The sequence below is a fragment of the Plectrocnemia conspersa genome, unplaced genomic scaffold (genome assembly GCF_051122295.1).
Source record: "Plectrocnemia conspersa isolate PC_06_02 unplaced genomic scaffold, ASM5112229v1 ptg000013l, whole genome shotgun sequence".
NCBI classification, from domain to species: Eukaryota; Metazoa; Arthropoda; class Insecta; order Trichoptera; family Polycentropodidae; genus Plectrocnemia; species Plectrocnemia conspersa.
In genome coordinates, this window is record NW_028277177.1 from 10,323,074 (window position 1) to 10,342,100 (window position 19,027).

Sequence of the window (19,027 nt, forward strand, 5' to 3'; positions counted from 1 at the left end):
AAGGGGAGGAAAATGCTCCCACCTGCCTCTTTCAAATGACATCCTTGATTGGAAAGCTCTTGAAGTTCTGATGACTTGAACTTCGAAGTCGATGTTCAAGTGTGGATGCTAATAGTATCATTAAAATGATGGATATTTGAATCCTTTCTGATTTATAGCGTATACCTTGTGACTTAAGCTGATCAAGGATTCCCACGGCGGTGTCCTATTTTAACGATGAAACCCATTTTTTTCTTAGACAGTTAAAACGCTGTATCACAAACCGAATTTACCTTTTTATGACTTAAGCATTAGTTAATCCTTTCAATTGTTAATGAAAGAGTGGTTTCAGCAAATGAATCCGACATAATAAAATAATAATAAATTTTTTAAATATTTTTTAATACTTTTATATACAGAAACCTACATAATTCTTGCGGTTTTGTTTGTTGTTCATAAGATTTCTGCGTATATTTGTCAATGTCGACCAATTCTTGAAAATAAATAGACTGTAGGATCTTTTGCACCTTAACAATGAGATAATGTATAATATCTATATGGATAAATAATTTTTTTAATAATATTTATTATTATATTTTTACTTAATCTAAAAAATTTGAGCAATTGTAAACTCTGGTTAATAATAATATGTGTACACTGTTGAAGCCAGTTACGATTACAATATTATGATAATTTTGCACAATTATTGCTTTGCATAATATTATAATGTAGGTCTTGTTTCATGTGTGAAACTCGGTTGTTATGTACATACAATTTTATTTAAAAACAAATCTACCTTTAATATTATCATAATAATCGATATGACGGACTGACTAATAAATTATGTTTATATAGCAAGTTTCAGCGCCTTGCAATTTACTATACTAATATTTAATTTAATAAATAAAAATATTATACTACTCAATCGATATTATAAATATAATATTATGCATAGAGTCCAACCGCTTCACGGGCAATAAATTATGTTAAGTTTGCGCGGTCATTATTACTTTTTGTTATGAACGATTTATTGCGCGTACAATTTACTGTCCATATCTGCCTTACTATGTTTGCCGCAATCCTACGCATCGCCATTATTCTTTCCAACATTCGGCCCTAATTATGTCCGTTATGTATTTTACAAGCATACAACTATTTCGTACGATAGTATTAATGCTAAGTAGTGGCGTAGTTTCTTTCTTTGAAATATTATCTTTGATACTACGCCCATTCACAAGTGGAGCGCATAATTTCACCTTGAATACGCTATTCCCGCAATTCAATCTCAACTATATCATTTTTATATCGTTCGTCGGAGAAAGATGTATTTTTAATGTTTCCACTTACAAGGAAGGTCACATGCGAGCACACACCTGGACGGACTTCCGTTACATCAGCTGTTTTTTCCCTTTTTAATGTTGCCTCTGCACTCTGTTGCATTGTTTCGAATGGTTAATTAAACTGTAATATTCAAGGTACTATGACTATATTTTCATTGTGATTACCGATTACGATCTATCAATAATGAGACGAACCTTCGGAATGTCGTTCTGAATGTCACTACTGCATTTACCGTTTAATGAATGCTGATTATTGTCATGAAAAAAATTTAGTACGTGTAATACTAGATATTTTCTCGATAGACTTCGACGAGCGGAGTAGCGCCAAACTCGCGTTACAATTAAATGTTCTCAAAATGATATATCGCATTCCCATGACCGTTGATAGTGTGACCGCAATGAATGCCTCTAATAAATTTCACCCACGCCAACCAGTCGTTATTAAGATTAGTCGGTTAACGGTGGTGGTTAGTGTTGGCATTCAGAGGTTATCTCATCTTTTCTCGACTTTAAAGCCTCGAGAGAGTTTGCATGCAACAAGGTATGCTTACGTAGGCGCATTTTGTTACTCACCTCTAAAAGAGTCGTTTCGGCGATGACATCATGGCTTCGTTTATAAATGCTTACTAGATGCAAAAGACTGCGGCTTTTTATGATACGCACTAGCCAGATGTGTGCAGTCCGTAACATACGTATATGTTTTATTGCCGAGCTTTACATAAAACTCGCACTTTACTAACTATCTTAGATCTGTTGGTTAATTAAAGCAACAGTGTTCAATCTTAAAAATAATTATTTTTTATGGTATTTAGTTTTTGTGCAACTTCAGCAGTTTCTAATAGCAGTCTAGAGTTTTGCCATACAACAATGGCACGGTGTTCGGATAAAACACAATACAACACACGGTTGTCGGGTCAGAAGGCAGAGCGTCACGCTACGAGGATTACCCCGCTTTTTTCGTTCACTCATCAGAACAGCAATGAAATTATGCGCCGTTGGTTGGGGGAGCGCCGCGTGCTCCATGTGTTGCATGCTGATTTAGTATTAATCCAGGAAGACATCTTTAAAACACCGCAGTAAACTGCTAGTGATGGTTTATGGAGAGATCAGTATTTCAATCTGTCCAAAATGTGTAAATTAGCATGAAGATAAGAATATTAACGTTTTCTTTTGAATCTATGCCACGCACGACAATTTACGATCAAGAGAATTATCGTCGATGTATAATAAAATCATGGTGTTTTTATGCGACGATTACTTTTTTATAAATCACATATCACATCCCCCTATCTTTTCAACAACCATTGATATCATCACATACAATTTGCATGTTAGTTATACGTAAATTTTTTTGGGTGCATTCGTATGCTCTAGGCTTTTCCAAAACAGGCTTAACTCTGCTTTCCGAGCGTTGAGATGCGAATAGAGAAACGACGGCTTCTGCAATTTTCAATGGTCTGGATTGAGTCGGCCTCCTCTTGATTTGAAGTATTTTAAAGTTCTGACGGCTTGAACTTGTCAGGGAAACTCCGAGGGAGTGTTTGAGGAAGTGATTGTAGGCTGCCCGCGTTCTGTATTTATGACCATGCTCCTTTCGTACCCGTGTTATCCTTTTTCAAGAGGTTTGCGACTTATAACTTTCCGATATGTGGCTGGATAAAACACAATACAAAAAGGTTTTCTCACGGTGGTGTCCCATTTTAACAAAGAAGTTACTTTTTGTCTTTGACTAAAAGCTTTTCTACCGTTTTGAGGCCTGCCGATTTAATTTTTTTATTGGGTGGTCCAATTATTGAATAAAAGGATTGTTTAACTGATGAACTCGACAACTCCAGAGCAAACAAGACTATGCTAATTGATATTGTAGTATCCAGATATTAAGACATCTGCATTTTTATAATTTATAACAAAAATACAAAGTTTTATTGTGGATCACTATTTCAATGTGAAAGAAGCAGAAGGATATGCTACTTGATGTTTTATATTTTTCTCTTTCTTAACAAAACTACTGCTGAATAATTATGTAATGTATTTTATTCAATGGTAGGTAATGAAATTTTATTGTAAAAAACTAGCTACTTTTTATGTAGGCTGTAGGCCATGCATGACTTAACTTTAAATCATATTTTTCCGGTAAAATAACAATTTAAAAAAAAAATCAAGAACAATAACATTTTAACTATACAATGTGACACATTCATGTCGTGAATTATATCTTTGACCTCAATTGAAAAGTGCAGTTAATATATTCTTTACTTGATGGTTAGATGTCTTCTAGTCTTTTTTTGAGTAATGCAAGTGTGTTCAGTTGAAAGAATACATAAATTGTTATGTTCTTGCCTCGGGGTCTTCATTTAGCAAACAGCTATTGTGCGATTTGGAACATGCAACGAAAACATTTAATAGCGTCTAAACTTCTACAGTATCCTTTTGCTTTGTTTTTTTTTATTGCCCAATATTCGTGGTAGTAAATTATTGGAAGGAGAATTTCGGAGGTGAATTATTGTCGGTGAATGTTTATAGATAGTTCCCGACTTTTTATAATGTGGAGCGAATGAGTCTGCGGAATGCTGTTTTTCGTGCAATTTTCCCACTGCAAGACGTTTTCGTCGACACAATCCGTTGCCGCGTTTGAACGTGCGAATTCCCATTGTGTTTCTAATTGGTCGGACGTGGTAATTGCTGTCTGTTCTTCGGCAAACTCATCGCGATCCTATCAAATTTAGTGTCGTGTGCGTAATTATGCAGTTCCTTTCGAGGTGGTGTCGCAAAAAAGATTGTGCATGCTGTAACAATACGAGAATCCCACAAGAAAATGACTGCGGATGAAGTAATAAAAAATAAATATGAATGTAGAAATTGAAAACTCATCAGTTTCTGTTTTTTTTTTAATACATATAAGCTATTCTTTATGAGCTGAAAATAGCTAATTTTTAAACAATTTTCAATATCAGATGTACGACCTATATCGATTTTAATTAATCATCACGATATTCATCCGTGAGATTAGGAAAACCTAGGTATACCTAATCTGTGATGATCGATCGGAATTATAATTAAATAAAAATCACTAATTCCGATCTCTCAGTCACGATAGAAATTTAAATATGTTAATCGAACATTTGATGTATTTCATTAATTATGAAAAATATTATCAATTAAATGGTCGCCTCTAGACTTTTTGCAACAGTCTTTTAATGTATTTTTTGTACATTTCGGGCGGTATCTCGACTATAACTTGGCGGATGTTGGTTTTTAAATGCTCCCAACATTTCGGGTTTGTTGGCGTAGACATGACTAACAGTAACCCACAAAAAATCAGCGGCATTAAATGGCATGATCTTGGTGGCCATTTGCCGTCACTAATGAAATAATGCGACCTGGGAATTTAATGCGAAACATCCAACGTTGCACCCGATGTGTGACAAGTTGCACCGTCTTGTGTCTCACATCAATATCTTCGATTTCGTGCCAAAAATAATCGGTTATTATGCGCCTATAATGCTCACCATTGACTGTTACAGTCCGATCTTTATCGTTTAAAAAAATGATGCCGCCTGATCACAATACGCATCAAACAGTCACTTTTTGGGCATGGGATGGTCTCGCGTGAATCACATTATGATTTTCTTTGCCCCGTATGCGGCAATTTTGATTATTAACATTCCTAGAGAGGTGGAAATGTTCCTCATCAGAGAATAAGATTTTCTTTAAAATATCAGCAGCAACTTCCTGCTGCTTTAACACCCAATCTGCGTAAATTCTTCGCTATCCATAGTCTCTGAGACTTCAGTTTTTGGGTTAATACTATTGAACAATTTTAACGCGTTGAGCGGTGGTTAAGCAATCGATTTCGTAAATGTGTTATTGCAAACGAACATTTGACACTTTGAGCACGCGTGATTATTGACAGCTGTCTGATTTACAGTGCTGCCAACATAGGAAACTAATTGAAATGACCTGTAGATTGTGATACTTATTTTTGTTCTCTTCAATTTGAGCTGTCCTTTGAGTTTGAGAGCTAGTTTATAGAATATATACGATAACGATAAGCTTCTTATTTTTATATATATATATATATATATATATATATATATATATATATATATATATATATATATATATATATATATTTTCTCGATTTTAGTCAATTGGACGAATAATTAGCTTATAAAATTATAAGTACATACTTGTCTTCAGTGCCATATCGTTCTGAAGTAGTGGCTTCTTATTAAATTATAAATGCGGTCACAATGCGACTTGAGCTAAATAGAAAAACTAACGGATTTTATTTTACGGAAATTTTGTTGAATTGTAATTGTCGCTTTTCCAATCGTGTCCCTTTGACCCATGTCTTTCGGGACTTGCCTGAATGACCATATGATCTATTTAAGGCCGGTATAGCGTAGTCCGCAAGGTCCTTGACGGTTAATCCAAAAGCTGCGGGTTCAGGTTCCGCAGCAGGTTCGAATTTTTATTTATAAATATGAGTTATTATTAATAAAAATTGGCCCAGTTACATAGTAAAATTCGTTGATTATAAGCTGCAACTATAGATTATTTTAGTAACGCATTAGTCTCTCGCCTGTTAAGTTACAACGGTAGATTAAAAAAATAAATAAAAAAATTGATCTTTCGATTTTTTAAGTGTTTCTAAAATGTATATATTCAGGTTGCATCTAAAATATAATATTAAATGCGTTGTTGAATTGGCGCCGCCACAGATGCTATCGAATATTATTGATTAATTGATATAAATTAGGGTCATATATGTATGTATAATATATGACCTCCTAAGTAGACATATATATTAATTCATAGTTTTGCAAATTTCTAAGGAATGCTTCGCAAGTTCTAAGATGTCAACCAGTTTCTAAAATTTATATATTCAGGTTGTTTCGTTTTTAAGTGTTTCTAAAATGTATATATTCAGGTTGCATCTAAAATATAATATTAAATGCGTTGTTGAATTGGCGTCGCCGCAGATGCTATCGAATATTATTGATTGATTGATATAAATTAGGGTCATATATGTATGTATAATATATGACCTCCTAAGTAGACATATATATTATATTAATTCATAGTTTTGCAAATTTCTAAGGAATGCTTCACAAGTTCAAGGATGTCAACCAGTTTCGATTTACAGCTGCAACAGCAGTATTGTCATTAATAATTTTCATCGGGTCACCCGCGAGGTATTTCCCCCTCAGAGTGCAGTTATATAGACCGGTTTTTTTGCCTTTTGATGATTCGTGCACATCCTCGCAGTTACACTGGCAGTATGCAAATCTTTTAACGAGCTCCGTGCGGCCGCGCTTATATCATGATCGATATTATATAATTACATTTATCGATCACGAAGTACTGATTTTTTTTTCGTTTCAGATTTCAGACATTGTGGTAGGTCAGGACAACGTTACAGCCCGAGAGGCGCTGCTGCGCTGGGCCAGGAGATCTACGGCCAAATATCCTGGAGTCAGGGTCAACGACTTCACATCATCATGGAGGGACGGTCTTGCATTCAATGCCCTCATCCACCGTAACAGGCCTGACCTTATTGATTGGCGCAATATCAGGTAATTTATAGTCTAGAATTATCGTAGAAATGATTATTTTATTTTTTTCATATCACATTTCCTTTTAAGGACTCGCCATGTTCGTGAGAGATTGGAAACAGCTTTCCACGTCGTCGAGAAGGAGTATGGCGTTACTCGACTTCTTGACCCTGAAGGTATTGTTATTATTAATACTTTTTAACAATATAATTGCCATAATTGATGTCATGCTCGACTATTGAATTTATTGCCTCTATTATTCAGTCACATCAAAGAAAAAAAACTGTGACTCTCAATTATATCACCCATTGTATACGATTTGCTTCATTAATTCCATATTACAGCTTGTTATGTGTCAAGTGCTTTATGTTACAGGTGTCATTGTTTTTATGTTACAGATGTGGACACTCATGAACCTGACGAGAAGTCGCTCATTACTTATATATCTTCCTTGTACGATGTATTTCCCGAGCCTCCTAGCATGCATCCGCTGTATGACTTGGAAGCTCAACAACGTGCGACCCAGTATCGTGAAATCGCTTCAACTCTTCATCTTTGGATAAGAGAAAAGGCAGTTCTGATGCAGGTAAAATTATATTAGATAACTTATATGCTTATTAACATTGTGTTACTTTGAATAGTTACATTTATTTTATAATGTAACAACCTAATATAGTTAATCTTTAAAATATGTTTATATTTCAGGATCGCTCCTTCCCGTCCACTTTGATAGAAATGAAGAAATTGTTGAATGAGTCTCAAAGATTCAGGAATGAAGAAGTGCCTCCAAAGCAACGCGAAAAGCAAAAGTTGCTACATGTTTATAGGGAATTAGAGGTAATATATATTTTATATTTATACATATGTTAAATTGTTATACTTAAAATTTTAATTGAAAATATTATTTATCAGAAACATTTTGAGTCTATCGGTGAATGTGATATTGAACCCGAATTAAGACCAGAAGTATTAGAACAGAATTGGAATCGCTTGATGATGTCGCATCAAGAACGAGAGCGCGATATCCAAGAAGAGATTAGAAGGCTCGAAAGGCTGCAGCGTCTTGCAGAAAAAGTGCATAGGGAGGTGAAGCAAACCGATACTAGCTTAGAATCGTTAGAACGTCGCGTCGATTCCGAATCGCGAAGGTTAGATCGCGGTGCCCACCCCACCGAGGCCAAAATGGCCGCCGAACAAATTGAAGGCTCACTTAGAAGCACTGATGTAGCCATTCAAACTTCATTCCAAGACGTTCAGCAACTTCGCGAGGGACGATACAGTCAAACGATCGAATTGCACTCGAAAGTGACCGAATTACACCAACGTTGGTTGAGCATACGCACTAGCTTCCAGAGTCGCATCGTACAACGATTGGGAGGCCTTAGCGTGCCGATACAACAAACGACCGTTCGAAGAGAAACGAGAACCGTGCTCGAAACCAGAGTAGCCGATACCAATACTCATTTTACGCATTTGATGGAATGCGCCGATTGGTGTCGTGAGAGATTCGTAAGACAATTTATTTATCAACATTTACATTATCAAGATGAGAATATCTGATTGTGGTTTATTCATTTTTAGAAACAACTCCAAGAGAGCGACTATGGTTCAGATTTACCGACCGTTCAACAAGAGCTCGATAGGCATCAAAGAGAGCACAAAACCATCGATCAATTCCATTCGAGGGTAATTGATTAGATTTTGGAAATTTTTGATGTCAATATAACAATCGATAATCGTTTTTATTTATGTCGTTTAGATCGAACAATGCGTTGTCGCAAGGTCTAACTTCAGTGGGGAGGAGTTGACTTTGTATAATCAGCATTTAGGACAGTTGCAGAAGCTCTATGCCGAGTTATTATCGTCGTCTACAAAACGGTATTTATCAAATATATTTTGAATACTTAAAAATGTTCTATATATTCATATAATGAGCTAATTGTAATTCTTAGATTATCCGATTTGGACGCATTGCAAGATTTCCTTCAATCTGCATCAGCAGAACTTAATTGGTTGAACGAGAAAGAACAGATTGAACTGTCGAGAGATTGGGCCGATCCACACATCAATTTGACGGCAATCGAAGAATATTACGAGGTATCATTGTTATTATTTGTTAGGCTTAAATGTGAAACTTGGATTTTAATCAGCTGACTTTAATTTTAAATTTTCTTTAATTTAATAAGCATACGTTTGGAAATGGAAACGAGGTTGGTTGTCAATCGCATACCGTTGGCAACATTTTTATCTTTACATTTGTCGTTTGTTCGTTTGAGGAGATTTTATTTTAGCATGCAATATTTTGTGCTCATACAAATGTAAAGATCTTTTTGTTGCTGAATGCGCATATATTTTTTTAATCCATAAATTACTTTATTCGAATATTATCATACTTTATATAGTAGTTGGCCGTGATATGTAATTAATACTATCTTTCTAGCAATTATTATCATCGATAGAAAAGAGAGAGTTACAATTTAGTTCTGTAATCGATCGTGGAGAGGCTCTCATCTCTCAACAGCATCCTGCTACCAAGACAATCGAAACACATTTACAAGTAAGCACTTTTATAAAGCATATTAATTTAATAACAATGTAAAATACTTTATAAAATATTTTTTTAAGGTTATGCAATCTCAATGGGCATGGGTATTACAACTCACAGTCTGCTTAGAAGCTCATTTGAAACATACAACTGAGTATCACAACTTCTTCCATGAGATTAAAGAAGGAGAAAAATGGATGAATAAGTAAGTTATATTATTATATATTCTCAATGAATTTTTATTAAATGTTTAATTTATACACAGGCGTGAAGAAATACTTAATACATCATTCTCTCAGTCTGAATTCACTCTGGATCAGGGTGAGCAATTGTTGCGCGGAATGCAAGATTTGCGCGAAGAGTTGAATCAGCACGGCGAAGCCGTCGGTAGATTAGTCACCAGAGCCGAAACTATATATCCCATCAAACAGAGAAGGCAACCTGTGACCAGGCCTCTCAAGGCAGTAGCAGTTTGTGCTTATAATAGCGGAAGCGTATCTTTGGAGAAGGGTGCGTCTTGCAGTGTTGTAGATGTTTCTGGACGCAGTCGCTGGCGTGTACGAACCGGAGCTGGTGAAACTCAAGTTCCGGCAGCCGCTCTAGCATTGCCACCACCGGCTCAAGAGGCAATCGACTCGGCTCAAGCTTTACAGCATAGATACGATAAGGTTAGTTTGCTTACATAATTATATATATTATAATTAATTTATATATTTTTTGAGTCAATAATTTTTTATTTGATAGGTACTTGCATTATGGCAACGGAAGCAACTTCGCATGAGACAGAATATGATCTTCGCTACCATTAAAGTCGTAAAGGGATGGGATCTTGCACAGGTAATAAATAAATAAATAAGGCGTTGAGAATATTAAGGACGAACTCAAACAAATGCTTGTTTCGAGATAATTAATAATATAACTACAAAGCCATCAGGTGTGTTAGTGTAATCGAAGTTCAAAATTATTTTATTTTATAAACCTTTAGAAATATTTGAGGAATATTCGTATGAAATATTAATAAATTCGCTTCTAATATTCTGGACGGCTCATATGACATGTTTGATCGTTAAAAAATAGTTCTTGGCAATGGGAGCTGAGCAACGCGGTGCTATTAGACGTGCCTTGAACGAAGACGCAGAAAAGCTGCTGCGCGAAGGTGATCCTGGAGATCCACAATTGAGGAGACTGCGCCGAGAAATGGACGATGTCAATAAACTGTTCGACGACTTTGAACGTAGAGCTAGAGCAGAGGGTGAGTGCCATTATTATTATTTTTAAAATGGAGTATTACGCCAGTATTGATAATTCGAATTCTTCCTTACTTTTTCCATGTCAGTATAACACAAATAAGTTTCTTGATTGGGGCCATTTCAATTAAAGTAATCGTCAATTAAATGGTTACCAATTTATTTATTGTACAATTATATTTTTAATGTGTGTGTGTGGGTGATATCATATAATTTAAAATAATGAGTTGTTTTTATCAAGTAAACAAGTCAGTGATATAGTAATAAATATTATAATTTAAAAAACCCATTGATATTCATTTTTAAACATATATACTTAAAATGTGGAGAGCGCCCTTGAACTAATTATTGAACTTCTTATAATCTAAAATATATACAGACATTGTAATAAGGTACTTTTGACTAAGCATTATACATTATTATTTTTATGATAACCTCGTAGAAACGTATGATTTTCCGTTTAATTTATTTTGTTTCTGCTGCGAGTTTTCATCAGGGCTTTTGATTTTCTGAGAGCTGCCAAAATCACTGTCAAATATTAAGCGTGAGATATGGCTGCTAAAATGAATTCATACTCTTTGGCTTTTTTTTGCTGAAACTCGAAACGCATACAGTTATATAACTAGCTAATTTTGTTCACTATTGGTTGTGAGATTATGACATCATTGTTCGAAGTAATCGGGCGAGCACTAAAGACCCGAATCAGAGACCATTATGGCCCGAAATGCACTGCAAAAACATGCATTAGTAAATTTTGTTATTGTTCAGTATAGAAAGTTCAAAATACAGCCCACAAACACAACATAATTCACTGCGCTCGCGGCTTTTTTTGGCGAAAAAAAACTGCACAAAGAGATAAATCTCCATATTTTATTAAATTAAATTAGCTATTTTCGAATACAATGTTCCATAATAACACGCTGCACAGCTAAATATATCACGTTAATTAAACTTCGACATTTTCTTTAAAAATAATTGCAATTTATTAGTAACATATCTCAAAAATCCGCGTTGTGTGGTAGTAGGCAAAAAAATTCACATTGAGTTTGAAAGCTCCAACTAAACTTAATCAAAATTATAATTATATTAAGCACTAATTATAAAAATATAAATATAAAAACATTGAGGTTAGAGACTCCAATCCGAGTATTCGAATACAGTTAATAAAATATTTGTCCAACGTAAAGTATTTGTTTGTATTTTTTATTTTTTAAAAACACTAGGAACTGACTCTTAAAACGAATTTGTGCATTCTTTTTTTGTATTACAACAACGCATATAGTCACCCACACGTACTGCTGCATTTTTTACAGACCAATTGTGCCTTTTTTTGTTTTGCGTAATTTAACTTATTATTGTTATGTCGTTTATAACGGCTATTACCCGCAAAAATTTGTGAAGAAAAAAATACTTTGTATTTGCCGAATTTCCAGAAATTCTTCGCATTTCCGAGTTAATATTGTGCAACTGTGGACTTTCTCAATGGCTGGTATTGATATTTTTATATTTTAAATCAATGCAAATAATCAATAAATTTTAAGTAATTTATTGTGGTAATATTTTTTTGAGCATATTTAGTTGTTATAAAACGTACTTATTTAAAGTTTAAGACACTTAATGCTATGTTATTTTAAAAATTAAAGTAAATAGTCTTGATACCTTTTATTGTTTTTTATAACATATAATTATGTGTGTATGAACCTGTATTCTTAAATTCTTCATAACTTGACGATTATGTTTAAATATTCGATTATTTATTTAATCGTTTGCTATTACTAATTCGAATAATTAAATATAACGAATATTTGGAAACTCTAATTAGGGTTCATGTGAGATAGAATTCCAATATTTCAGGTGTTAATCAACGACTTACATAACTGCTCTAATGCACTGGTTAATTCAAATACTTGCAACTCATGGGTTTACTGATCCTTGTTTGTATGAGGGTTGATTTTCATAAAAGTGTTTTATTAGCTTATATTCACCATAAAGTCCAAGTGAATAATTATATGTTAATGTTCAGAATTGAAAAAGGGCATAAATGTTTTAAAATTTCAAACTATGTTTCAAGATCGAAGAACAAATTCTAAAACTCGTTAATATGAAATAAGCTTCTTACGAAATATTTTTTTGTCTTCAACTGCTCACTAAAATATGTACTGAAGCATAAGGTTTCCTTATTTTCAAATAGCTTTATTCTTGGGATGTACTATTATATAATAAAGTTTTATGTTTGTAATAGATGGAACACGTTTCAGCGCTTCCCAATCAACAAAACAATATATTTTTTAATAAATTATTGCTTGCAAAAACATCACTATTCATAATAATCGTTTTTATTATCACATTCCCGAGTTCCACTGTTGTTTTTTTCTAGATTTGAATTATTTTTTTATGACACTACCTCGGTCACAATTTTTCAATTGGTTTGCCCTTTATCTGTTAAACGCACACATAAATGATGATTAGGGGCCGTCACGTCGCATTACATCAGAGCCGAACAATGTCAGATCTATTTTTACTCTTGCTCCTGTGATATTTTTGATTGACATGCATAGCTTATAAATTGCATCTCTTGTTTGTTTTTTTACCGATATTTTTCAACTCTTTCGTAAATTTCGACTTGAGGGCAAAATGGTGGAAATAAAACATTGACATGTTTTTCGACTTTTGTTACAAGTGTGTGCGGATGCGCGTACACATTTTATCGTGTGTGCCCACGATTGATCACGCCTCCGTGTTTAATGGTCTTCGAAGACATTCCTCTTCATTTAGTGCGAATTTTATCGCTCGGCCGCTCAGTTTCGCCAAGATCTCGTTCGAGACGATCGATTTTATTTACGACATTTTGACGAGTTTCGAAGCGAGATTGTTTTTTTTCGTTATGAGGTGATACGAATCTCGCGCCAGAATGAAGCGAATACGAAAAGTACTCTTTCCGAAACGAGGTTTGATTTTTTTAGTTTCGGGTTGGGTGTTTTATTTCAAGCTCATTAAAGTCTAGAATTTGTTGCATAAAATCATAACCTTATTGTTTTGCAACAAAAAACAATACCTCTCTCAGAAAGATTCTCTATACTTAAAATACGTAAAAATACGTATAAATAGTAACATTAAACGGTGATACATAAAACAACAAAAATAGTTCACATCGATATTGAAACGAGAGCATTTAATTGCGCAGAACAATCGTTGGCATACCTACAAAGGAGTTTTAGAAAGTAAACATACAGGGTCCTGAAAATATCTTTCAAGCATTATCTTTTGTGATTGATGTTAAACTGTTTTTATTATTTTTTAACATAATTAACATGATTCTTAATGCAACCGTTTAACACATTCAGAAAGTTAATTGATAGTTATGAAAACGAAGTTTTTCTTTAATTTTTAATCAGTTCATTGCTGCCATTGAATGGCTATTCGCACATATTTTAATCGATAACATCACTTCTTCCTGCTTATTATGCCATAAAAATAAACAAATTTTCGATGTATTTCAACAGCATGGCCATTTTAAACACACTGTAAGCCCAAAATATGCGAATGCATAACGTTTACTGGGTATCAGTGTTGCACAATAATTTTAAAAAAATATTTATTTTTTTATAATTTCTAAATATCTCTCGTATGTTAAAAAATAATATAGTAGTTAAAATAATGAAATATCGCTAATCTGCCTGTTTTGAGCATATTTTATACATTTTATAATACACAATAAATCACTATTATATATTTTAATAAGAACAATAATAATAAAAAAATATTGCTTCTTTTTTTAATTATCGTATTTTTTAATTTTTAAATGACTCAAGCCACAATTTTGCAAAAAATCGTTTAGTCGTGCAATGCGAAATTTTATAAATTTGTAAATTACAGATATATTATTAAAACAAAAATTCTAGGCAAACTTGATTGCACAGTGCGAAATTTCCGGTTTAAAACGTCGATCCTCATTAGCCCAGTATCATGTTCTTTAAAAATATTTTTTTTATTAAATTGCCATTTTATTAAAAAAAATAGTGATTTCATTTGGCTGTGCAGCGCAAACTTTTTAAAACATTTACAAATACATACTGTTATTTGGTTTAAGAAAACATCGATAAATAAAAATATTTATCAATAACAGGTTTTAAAATTTTCAAAATTCATCTCTGTTCTTTTTTATTGTTTCGAATTTGTTCATATGTTATAGGAAATGCAGGTAAACATGTAAATTCAAAAGCAATAACAATCAGGAAAAGGAGCAAAAAACTTGAATAAGATAATCAAACACACGCATGCATTTTAGATATGAATTAAAATATAATACTTTACATCTTTATGTAATCCATGGTGTTAAACCATATTAAAATAATAATGTTCAATGTTAAAAATTAAAAAATGTTTTTTTTTTTATACTACAGAGGAATCTAAGCAAGCAGCCCGTATCTTTGGCGAACAATCAGCGTCCGTCGGCGAGGCTGTCTCCAGATTAGAGAGGCAATTGCACGAGAGGGTTGCTGCAGCTGCTCCTCGGGATTTGATCGCATTGGAAAGACTCGCACGCGATCATGCCGACTGGGAAGGAAGGGCTCGCGGTCTCGCTTCGGACATTGACACCGTTCAAGACACATTCAGAGGTATATTATACTCACATTATATTATAAATATGTTCAATATCATTTAAATACACGTGACTTATTACAGGCATTGCTTTGAAAACGCCAGCTATGAAAAAATCCTTAGACAAATTGATGGACAAATGGAACAATATGTGGTCGCTTTCGAATTTGTATGTTGAAAGGTAATTAACTTTATTAATTATATTTTTACTATATTTGTAATATGTATATGAAATCACTTTTAATATTAAGACTATGTTGTCGGTTAGAGTTAGGTTAGGTCAGCTGTTGATTCACATTAAATTATCAACGGGTAGCTAACTATTTTTATATAAGTTATCATTGCATCCTTCCTCTATCATTTCCTGTGATAATATTCTTAAATTTGTTATTATATGTATTATATAACCCTCTTATTACTATTTTATTTATTAAACTAAATATATAGATTAATTTTACATTAAACATGCTTACTGAATTTTTAAATTATATATTCATGGTTGTTCAAGTGTTAATACTTTGAGGTTTTATCATGTCAATGTTACTCAGTTTATAACAGTTAAGCGCATAGATATCACATGTTTAAAATGCATCTCTTAAAATGTATTTTTGGCTTTTGCTTCCTTTCAATGTCCTTGGATATTTGCGAATCTGTGTTGTATTGCCAATATGAAAGCAATACCTTAGCGACTTTGGACTGTGTTCCGTTTGGGAGTGAAACTAATAATTTCGATATTGATACTCTAAACAGCTTTGAAGGTGTCACTGCAGAAATATTGAACATTCAAATGAGCAATTGTATAATACAATCAATGGATATCGGTGAAAATACAATCCTCGACAACTTGGTCCGCCTTGATTTATCCAAGAATATTTTGGGCTCTCTGCCGGAGGACGCTTTTCAAAGTTTATTAATGTTGCAATTTTTAAACTTATCATCGAACATGTTGACAGTGTTATCTCCGAACATGTTTAAAAATCTTACGCAACTCCGACAAGTGGATTTATCAAACAACATTTTGAGCATCACCGAATCACAACTCTTTCCTAAAAGCGTGGAACTTTTGGACCTGTCTAACAATTATGAAGTGAATTTACTCGCTATGAACCAGGACTTTATAATATCGCTACGTAGTCGTATGACAAAACTCAATTTCAACAATGTAGTATTAAACTCTGTGAAATATCTAACCCTCAATTATATGTACGATTATGTATGGGATTTTACGATTTTTTCTTATTGTCCTCATATAATTCAATTGGATTTATCACACAATAATATTAAAGCGACGTTTGAAAACGCATTCAGTCAGTTAAACTTACTAAATATACTTGATTTATCACATAACAGTATAGCAATAATTCATTCGGAGGCGTTTGCCAGGAATAATAAATTGTTGAGCCTTGATCTGTCTCATAATGTAATAGAAGAATTAAATTTTTCATTACTTAAAAACACTGAATTATCAGTGTTAAAATTAAACAATAATAAGATATTGACCCTTCCGAATAATATATTCGATAAATTTATTAATTTAAATTATCTAGACCTTAGTCATAATAGCTTGTCGTCGTTACAGAGAGATATTTTTAAGTTTGTTATAAATATGGATTCTCTGATTCTTAGTTTCAATGATATAAATTCAATCGATATGCAATCTTTTCGTTATAATAAAAAATTGAAAATTTTAGATCTATCTTATAACAATCTAGTAAGTTTTTCACATCACATAATTAAACCATTAAATAAATTGAGCGTGCTAAACTTGGAGGGTAATAGACTAACAGCGATAGATCCGGATTTTTTCACTTTGGACAATTTGATATATTTTAAAATATCATGTAATAATATTAGTAGCGTAAACATAGCTAACATTGACCCAATCAGTATGCTGCCTAGAAAAATGTACCTTCATGGTAATCCTTGGAAATGCAGTTGCCTTAATCAACTCATAACGTTGATCGAGAAAGAGATGTCTTATGAAAAGAAACATTTCACTGATGGTTCATCATTGTATTGTATCGTTAATAGTAAAATTTGTGATGGATCTCCTCTTGACTATAAATCGTATCAAAACTGGAAAAATGAGTTAATATATCAAAAACATGTATGCAATGAACCAAAGTTTCTAAATAGATTGTAAATGTAATATAATAAAATATTTCTATAATCTGTTACGTTGTTTAATTATTTAATAATAAACTGATATCATAAGTATGTTATTTATAGGTAATTAAAATAAGTATTTTATAAGTATTGTTTTACTATTTATTATAGTGTATCTTTAATTTTCAGTTTGAAATGCTTGGAGATTGTTTTAACGGGAATGGACGAGAATGGGCAAGCCATCACAGAATTTGAACTGAAGCTCCAACAATACAGCGATTTGCCTAATGATACGGAGCTTCTCAAAGATGTAATACTCTCTGTAACACATTTTTGTGATTGTATTTTAATATAATATTTTTTATAGATTCACGAAGATATGTTGCGCATGCAAACGGCCGTTAATCATCAGCAAATTCAGATGGATCAGTTGAACGACGACGCTGATAATTGCCGCAGAGTTGTAGACAGATCAAGGTCGTCCTTGCCGCATGCTTCTCTTCCGAGGAGCGGAAAGCACGCTGATATGGAGCGCCAGGATCGCGATTTAGAGAAGCTCAATACCAGATGGAGCAACGTATGCGGACAGCTCGTCGACAGATTGAGGAGTTGCGAAGCCGCTTACGCTTTAATGAAGAACTACCAGGCTGGTCTTGAAAAGGAAGCCGAATGGATCGACGATGCATATTCCAAGCTTCAAACTGTGATGCCGACCGAGATCAAACCGAAGGAGAATCTTGATCAAACCCGGGTCAGTGATTTTTTATTTTTATACATATTAAACTTTTAGTTTCTAGGTGCAGCCGTCACATAAAAGAGTTGTGGTTTTTTTATTAGTATAGTAGCAGCTTTAAACATTTATTTTTTTCAGCTTCATATAGATTTATTTTGACACAGGATCTTCAGTTTTGTTATTGATACATATTCAAACACAAATTAAGTTATTATTTTGACGATGCAGTAAGTCGAAAAATTGTAACACTATAAAAAAAAATAACATTGAAATTATTATAAAATGTATTATAACAACATTGGGATAATTATTGAGTAATTTTGTTTTAACAATTTTAGTAGGGAGTGTATATTTCATTCACATATTCACAAGTGCAATATAAAACGGGTATAGATACAATAATTCACTTAATTTGTATTAATAGTATTTAGAACCACACATTAGTTCATTAAATAAAATCGCAATACATTGGCTAACTGTTCGACGTTTAAAATTGGGTTAAAACGATTGAACACATGTAAAAAATAACCAGTAGTTTATTTCAACTAATACATGTTGATTGCATGTTTTAAAATTATTATGGATAAATATGCACATGTACATATTCATATGATCTCAAAGTACATATAGTATTATTTACACATAACCATGTTTAAATATAAATATTGAATTTAAAATGTAATAATTATAATTTTCATTGGTTCAATATTGTTATTTGAACTTGCAATAATGTAGAAAATTTGATATCATTTTTATTATAACAGTTTTGATTTGGTTTATATCTTTATATATTCTCATGTGTATCTATAAAATATAGATGTAATATATTCAACCAAATCAAGACTTGTTTTAAAATTAAAATAACATTCGGTAATTTGTGTATAGTAGTTGAATAACATAACACTGATAACCAACGG

At 33.0% G+C, this 19,027-nt stretch overlaps 2 protein-coding genes across 45 annotated transcripts in view; both read left to right on the plus strand.

Moving 5' to 3' along the window:
* The window catches only part of shot (dystonin-like protein short stop), a 189,480-nt gene that overhangs the window by 118,763 nt on the left and 51,690 nt on the right, over nt 1-19,027 (plus strand). For all 44 annotated transcript variants that reach the window (XM_088201380.1, XM_088201346.1, XM_088201347.1 and 41 more), the window contains 17 exons: nt 6,708-6,898; nt 6,968-7,053; nt 7,276-7,463; nt 7,583-7,714; nt 7,790-8,386; nt 8,459-8,563; nt 8,637-8,755; nt 8,830-8,974; nt 9,318-9,434; nt 9,503-9,627; nt 9,688-10,090; nt 10,167-10,259; nt 10,500-10,674; nt 15,073-15,288; nt 15,356-15,452; nt 17,567-17,687; nt 17,745-18,128. In XM_088201380.1, coding sequence (XP_088057506.1) covers nt 6,708-6,898; nt 6,968-7,053; nt 7,276-7,463; nt 7,583-7,714; nt 7,790-8,386; nt 8,459-8,563; nt 8,637-8,755; nt 8,830-8,974; nt 9,318-9,434; nt 9,503-9,627; nt 9,688-10,090; nt 10,167-10,259; nt 10,500-10,674; nt 15,073-15,288; nt 15,356-15,452; nt 17,567-17,687; nt 17,745-18,128 — 3,294 coding nt within the window. The remainder of the gene's footprint in view (nt 1-6,707; nt 6,899-6,967; nt 7,054-7,275; nt 7,464-7,582; nt 7,715-7,789; nt 8,387-8,458; nt 8,564-8,636; nt 8,756-8,829; nt 8,975-9,317; nt 9,435-9,502; nt 9,628-9,687; nt 10,091-10,166; nt 10,260-10,499; nt 10,675-15,072; nt 15,289-15,355; nt 15,453-17,566; nt 17,688-17,744; nt 18,129-19,027) is intronic.
* On the plus strand, nt 15,770-17,446 carry LOC148227252 (uncharacterized). The gene has a single exon (XM_088201384.1). It carries the CDS (start codon nt 15,849-15,851, stop codon nt 17,412-17,414), a length of 1,566 nt encoding a protein of 521 aa, XP_088057510.1. The 5' UTR covers nt 15,770-15,848; the 3' UTR covers nt 17,415-17,446.

What these genes read in the sequence shown, in the direction of transcription:
- LOC148227252 (XM_088201384.1), top strand. Translation starts at nt 15,849, where the DNA reads ATGTTTAAAATGCATCTCTTAAAATGTATTTTTGGCTTTTGCTTCCTT.